Source organism: Quercus suber, unplaced genomic scaffold (genome assembly GCF_002906115.3).
Source record: "Quercus suber isolate HL8 unplaced genomic scaffold, Cork oak 2.0 scaffold_387, whole genome shotgun sequence".
Taxonomy (NCBI): Eukaryota; Viridiplantae; Streptophyta; class Magnoliopsida; order Fagales; family Fagaceae; genus Quercus; species Quercus suber.
Genome location: NW_027069839.1, coordinates 138,742 through 146,363, shown reverse-complemented (window position 1 = coordinate 146,363; position 7,622 = coordinate 138,742). Strand labels below are relative to the sequence as shown.

Here is a 7,622-nt window from a genome sequence, read left to right as displayed (position 1 = left end):
TGCTTAAGGTCCTTATCAAATCTTTTTGCATTGGCATTATTCATGAACTTCTTGAACTACCTAGTGATGTAGGACTTCATCTTGGAATTTTCATCATATGAAGACTCATCAGTCTCATTATTTTTGGCCTTCAGTGCTATGTTCATACTTTTGCTTCCTTTCCCAATTCTAGTCAGACCCAATTCATAGGTTTGCAAGTTACCAACCAATTTCATCAAAGGAATTTTGTCAGTGTCCTTTGATTCTTCAATGGCAGTGATTGTGGCATGGAATGCGATTTGAGCACCTTTCTCACAATCTTAGGTTCGAGAATTTGTTCACCAAGATTGAATACTGAGTTGACAATGTCCTTCAGCTTGGCATAGAACTCATCGAATGACTCATCCACCTCTTTCTTGATCTCCTTAAAGCTTGTTGTAAGCCTTTGGAGCTTAGAATCCTTGACAGCTTTGGTTCCTTCATAGGTAGTCTGAAGAATGGTCCACGCTTCTTTAGTAGTTTCAGTTAAGGATATTTTCTTGAACTCCTCATTGGTCACCGCACTACATAGGGCATTTAATGCTCTGCTATTGAAGTTTCCCGTTTTGATCTTAGCATTATCCCAATCAGCCACCGCTTTCTTTGGCTTAGTCCAGCCAATCTCCACAGCTTGCCACATCTTCTCATTTAAAGACTACAAGAAAGCTCACATGCATCCTTTCTAGTATGCATAATTAGTGCCATCAAATAAAGGAGGTATAATAAGAGATTGTCCTCTATCCATGACAAGTAGGGATCAATGGATCATATAACAAGGATTAAACCTAATTAGAGTGTGTCCGCTCTAATACCACTTGATGGGCAAAAAATGGATTGACCTCTTTGGTAAATTAATTAATTAATTATCCAAGTTAATTAATTAATTCAATTTTACATGCAATAGTATGGTAGCACAAACAAATCACCAACTAAACTAAATGCAGCGGAAATTAAATTTCACATAGGTGATTTATTTATGAATGGAGAAAACTACCGAGGCAAAACCCTACCTGTTAGGGACATATTTATGTAATTGGTTAATCTTTTAACAAAATGCACTTTACTTGTAATTGGGTAGATTTAGGATGTGTTTAGTACTTTAAGAAACAAGTGTTCAAGTTTAGTATTGAAACCATGCAAATCTGACCAAGAAACATGTGAAGAAGTACTGTTCATTAAAACTCGACAGATGTCTTAACAGAAGTCTTTCTATCAAGGTTTAAGGTTGAAGCTTGACAGAAGTTGAATATGTCAAGAATTATGAAATCAAACTTTTTAGATTTGATTACACGCATATCCTTGAGTATTTGTGTAGGGTTTCTTTTCTCACAACCCTAGACAAATATAAGGATTATTTTAAGGACAGTTACACTTGATGCAACTTGATGCAAAGTGATTATACAAGCATATTGTGACCGGAGAAAATTGGCCCTAATTCATCATATTCTCTCTAGAAGTTATTGCGTATTTACGCTAAGGGTTTTGTGACCAAGGAGCTTCTTGATCTTCATCATTGATGAACTGAAGAATTTCACAACCAACAATCCTTCTCAAGTTGGTGCGTTAGTCACGTACTTGGATTCGTGCATCAATGGTTAGTCACGTACTAGAAGTCATGCATTGAATGGAGAGATTACTGTTACATCATAAGTCCAATTGGGTATTGGGGTAAGGGTTCAACTGTAGGTTGGTATTAGATACTAGGATTCTTTTTACTTGTAACCACTTGTGTTGAAAATAGTGGATTCTTGGGAGTGGTAACCTTAAATTCACCTGGTGGGGTTTTGTTTCAATAGTTTTCCCCATTTGTAAACAAATTATCTGTATCAAATTTATTTTCTACTGCATTTAATTTAGTTGGTGATTTGTTTGTGCTACCACCCTTATTGCATCTAATTGAATCTAATTAATTTACTTGGATAATTAATTGATTAATTTACCAAAGCGGTTAATACATTTTTGGCCTATCACCATCGGGAGAATTTAAGGTCACCACTACTGAGAATCTACTATTATTAATCACAATCGGTTACAAGTAAAAGGAATCCCAGTACCCAATACCAACCTATAGTTGAACATTTACCCAAATACCCAATTGTACTTGTATTGTAGCATCAATCTTTCTATTCAATGCACGAATCCCAGTACGTGACTAACCAATGATGCAGGGATCCCAGTATGTGACTAACACACCAACTTGAGAAAGATGTTGGTTGCAAAGTTTTTCAGTTCATCAACAATGAAGATTAGAATGCTCCTCGGTCATAAAACCGTTGGCATAAAGACGCAGTAGCTTTTACAGAGAATATGAGGAACTAGAGCGATTTTTGTCTCCAGTCACAATATGCATGAATATTTTTTTTGCATCACCTCGTGATGGCCCTTAAAATAATTCTTATATATGTTAAGGGTTGAGAGAAAAGAAATCCTACACAAATACTAAAGGATATGCGTGTAATCAGATCTAGAATTTCTGATTTTGTAATTCTTGATAGATACAACTTGTGTCGAGCTTTAACAGTAATTTTCAATAGAATGGATTCTGTTGAGACTTCTGTCTAGTTTTAATGAGCAAGACATTCTTCACTTGTTTCTTGGTCAGATTTGCATGTCTTCAATACTAAACTTGAACACTTGTTTCTTGAAGTACTAAACCCATCCTAGATCTACCCAATTATAAGTAAAGTGCGTTTTGTCAAAAGATTAGCCAATTACATAAATATGTCCCTAACAAAGCTTAGTGTAGCTGCTCTGCATCCTTCCATAGAATCATAGATCAGAATAGGTGTGCTCAGAAACTTGAAGGACCTTGGCAGCTCATCATCAAAGTTGCTGGAGCTAGAGTGAAGAAATTCAATAGATCTAGGTTTGCCTATGAAGCCAAAAACATGCAAGGAGATATATAATGTAGGGAATATCAAGTTGTATAGCAAAATCATTACCAGTTATCGTCCAGGAAGCAATGCTCGAGGTAGCTATCAAAGCTAGGGACTTGGGTTAAACCATTTTTTGTTCCTCTGTGATAGTAGGAGATCTGTTCAAGTCACCAACAGGAGATGTACTCCCAGCTGGCAGGAGAGGATATTGTTGGCAGACTGATCTCATTTAGCACAAAATGTTTTAACCTAACTCAATGTATGTCTCAAGGATTGTAATTAGTAATGTTGGTAACCTAGCTAAATTGGCTACTAAAATGCCAATCCAATGCTGTATGGTCAACTAGACCTTTTTGTAAACTCGATCTTTCTTGAAATGGTATCCAAAAAAAAAAAAAAATTCTCCTCTTCCAAAACATAATGGCAAACCAATTCTTTGCAAGCATCAACCAACGAGGCATAGAGAAACAGAGAAAAAAGAGATTATATTTCTTTCGAAAATATCAGTTATTTTAATAATTAATCTGTACAACACGTCTTGAGTTAGTAAATACGTCAATTATAATCATATATTACGCATACGTACAATTTTTTTTTTTTTTATATATTAAGAAAACCCTCTTTTATCATATGAAACAAAAATATTATAAAAAAAATTCATGTTTTTATTTTTATTTTTATAATAAACATGTAAAACATTTATATAATGTCTCCTACATCATACTTGGACACAATTTTATTGATTTAACTTCAATCCTTTTATCGAAATTATAATTGTTTATTTTATTAATGTGTTTCGTTATATACAAAAATGAAATGATCAAATATTTTTAGTTTCATGTTTTGCTATATATATATATAAATCATACTTTTATTATAATCTTTAATTAATCTCTTGTCTTTTAATACTTTAATATACTTCAAATAGTACTGCCATAGACAATATGTATGTATGTATATCAATTTAAATAAAAAAAATATATTTTTAATTAACTTATTATAATATAAGACAATAAATACTTGTATATATATATATATATATTTATTTATTTATTTATTTATGTAAGTGACTGAAAGAATATTTGAATAGTTGAAAACCTAGGCCACTATTTTTTATGTAAGTTTTATTTATTTTTTATTTTTTATTTTTTTTAGTTCTTTTTTGAGCAAAGTGATAGCTTTAGTGGGATTGCTTTTATGTATCCAATCAATGCTTCTTGTTTGTTTTTAGACCTCTTAAAATATAACCAGATTAACCTAGTTAATTAACCAAGTTATTACTTAGTTCAAATTTTAGATTTAGGTTATCACAATCAAACAATTATATCATGTATAGCAGCGAAAAAAATAAATAACATAAAGATATAATCACCTAGGAAAACCAAACCGGTAAAAAACCTGGAGAGGATTTAACCTAACTATCCTTAAGGTAAACTTGAATCCACTATAGAAAGATTCGAAGTTTTACAATAGAATTTAGACCACTAACATTCTATTGCTACCCACCAGTAGAAACTTACTGACACGACCACATGCATGCTCCGAGACCACAGACTCCTTTCTTGAATTCTTCAGCAAGTACAAGCACTCCCGCTTGTGTATCTTTAAGCTCTTATGGTAGCAACTGAATGATCATCAAGTTCTTGAAAAAATCTCCTCCTTGATAATCCTAAACTTGTGTGAAGGAAAGCTCTTCTTAGATCTCACAAAAGATTCACACAAACAGCAATATGAGCAACCTCTAAAACGTGGCTAGGCTTTGTCTTATATACCTAGGGCAAAACATAAAACCCTAAATGTTTTAAATGAAATAGGGCCCGAGTTGGAATTCTGTAGAAAAACGCATTTTGCCTGATTTTCGATTGATTGAGCCTAAACTTCGATCAATCGAGCCAGGCCGAAATGCATAGTAACTTCTGCATCAACTCAATTCCAACTTTACATAAAAGACATAACTTTGAGCAAGCCTAAACAAGACTAAACAACTTGTTTTGATCATGATTTGCTAACATTACACATTAGAGTTCTAAATACATAAATTCCTAAATCTTTAAAATCTAACACTTCTGATTACAAGGTTAAGGTTCTTGGGAGCAAGGGTATTAATAGATGGATAAAACTTAGTTACAGTACTTTAGGTGTTGTTCCTTAGGTCCCTCTTTTAAGATTCTGCCATGTGAACTTTTTTTCATAGGATGGGTATGTATTTTTTAGTTAAGTAGTCACATGACTGAATCTTAAGATAGGAACTTAGGGAACAATACGTAAGTACTGTACTTAAGTCTTGCAACAGATTAGCTCCGCTTTTTTCCTTTGCTTGTTAAGGGCCGTCACCTCTATAAGATGAGAACTTTCAGACAAATAACTTGTTATTTAATGGAATGACAATACTATTGGGTGAGGACTTTTCCAGAGGTTGGCTTACTTAATTTTTTCTTATCCACCTTTTTGGCATTGGAGTAATGAATCAGGAAGGATAAAAGTGCTGGTCGAGAAGCATAAACGAGGAACATCAGCAAGACTTGTGAGAGAAATGAAGAAAAAGAAGAAGACATTGCCTTCTAATGGAGGTATGGAATGACGGGATTAAGGGAGGTAGAATTTCCTACTTTTAGAATATTAGAAATTCTTATTCACATTTATTTCTGATGATTATTAGGTTCAAAACATCAGAAACAATTCCATCATACAAGATCATCTCAATCAAGAAAGTCCACCGTGCCAGAAACGGAGAAGCATTTTGATAGACATGGAAAAGCTGGATTTTATAAAACCTAATTTTTTAGATTTTTTTTTTTCTTGATTTATTTAGTTTTTTATGTTTTGGGAGGAGAGAGATATAAAAGAATAGCAAAAATACAAATTCACCTTTAATTTTAAGAGAGGTGGGTAACAGGAGATAAATAAAGCTTACTTTAAGTGGGCAAAATGCCAATTTTTAAACTACAGATGGGTAAAATATTTTTTGGGCAAACCACAAGCAGGTATAGTATAATTTGCTCTAATTTTTTCAATCATTTTGGTGTTGGTTGAAGCAAAGCACCAAGTCTTGCTGTTCACTCATCAATGAAAAGTGAAAACATTGGTTGAAGCAAAGCATCAAATATTTTGCTCTTCTCTCATCCTCAATAACGTTCTCTCTGTGGCGGGAAGGCTTAGACATGGCTGAAGATATTGCCTTCGTCCTCTGGGACAAATTCTTGAACTCTCTTATGGAGGCAGAGTCAGAATTATCTACTGACTTCCCTCACATTTCCTACTTTAAAGATATCAAAAGAGAAATGGAGAAGAAAACTCTGGCAGGTGTATGCTCGGTCAGTGTCAACGACACCCTGAAATGGCTTTATGAGCTCAATGACCTATTCGCCGAGTGCAAAATTTTTGCACAGAAAAAGAGCAAGCGGGGAAACAAGAAATTATTACAGTTCATCGCTCTTCTTCTGGACCAAATATTTTTCAGGAAAATGAGGAACCGTTTTGACAAATTTTTACCACTGCCACTAAATGAAGAAAAAATGGACGAAATTCAATACGAAAATTTCATCAAATTTCGACATACGTATCCTGAAATTAATGATATGGATCAGAACATTGGGTTTCAAGAGCAGGCGGACAAGCTTGAGAGCATGCTCCTGAATCAGAGTTCAGGATTATTGACAATCGGGATTGTTGGTATGGATGGCGTGGGTAAGACCACGCTCGTGAAAAATGTGTTGAGCAGACCCAGATTGCAGGAGGAGTTTCCAAACACGCTGTGGATTTGCTTAACGGATATAGATATAGATGTAGATGAAACTACTTTACGGCGTCATATTAACGAATACCCTGACTTTTTTCGTCCCAAAAGTGAGTTGATAATAATATTGGTTGATGTGTGCCGCCACAGTCATGAACGCTCAATAAAAAATATAGATTGGAATTACTTTTTGTCTGAATCCCCCCATGCTGCGCTTATCGTTACCACAGCGAGTGTGGAAGTAGCTGAGCATATGGCGGGTGAGAATATTATTAAGTTAGAGCCGTTAACCGAAGAGGCTTGCTGGTCCATATTTGTATCCAATATTAGAAGATCGTTTGAGGATATAAAAACAGATCATCTAGATAAACATAATCACTGGGCCATGTTGGTTGATACTATATGTCAAAACCCCACGGCCATGCTCATGATAAGGTTCGAAAATCCAAACTTGGAGAAGCTGAGGAATGAAATCATGGGGGACTACTGTCAGGGCCTCCCTTTAGCTGCTGAGGTGCTCGCAAAATTCATCCGCCAACAGTTGTGAGTACTTTTCTTCTCAGTATATATATTTTTCCATCATTAGTTTCTGCTCTCTCCACTCTTCCTTTCAAATTTTCAATAATTATGGGCTCCATCTCTCATGAGGAAAAACAAAATAAGTGTGCATATATTTTCTTAATTCAAAAGATTTGCATTTCTCAAAGTAAAAATTATCTCCAAATATAAGAACAATATTATTAATAGACATGTTTTATCCGCATTTATATTTTCATAATTTAAAAAAAAAAAAAAAAAAAAAACAAAAAACTTAGTCTTTAGAGTTCATAAATTACAATGTTACGTTACCCAATATTTTTTAAGCAATATTATACCATTAAATAATTTTTTATGAGATTAATATTTTTCGAATTCTATCATTTCTTTACATGATCTATTTCTTCCTAACACACATGCCAAATTTCATGTTAATAGAATGTTATTTACTATTC

At 34.0% G+C, this 7,622-nt stretch overlaps 1 protein-coding gene across 1 annotated transcript; it reads left to right on the top strand.

The window, feature by feature from the left end:
- Positions 1 to 6,055: 6,055 nt before the first annotated feature.
- Positions 6,056 to 7,177, top strand: LOC112024844 (putative disease resistance protein RGA1). The gene has a single exon (XM_024057491.1). The coding sequence runs from the start codon at positions 6,056 to 6,058 to the stop codon at positions 7,175 to 7,177; it is 1,122 nt and encodes a 373-aa protein (XP_023913259.1).
- The last annotated feature ends 445 nt before the right edge of the window (positions 7,178 to 7,622 follow it).

Excerpts from the sequence above, each read along its gene's own strand:
- LOC112024844 (XM_024057491.1), top strand. The coding sequence starts at position 6,056 with ATGGCTGAAGATATTGCCTTCGTCCTCTGGGACAAATTCTTGAACTCT.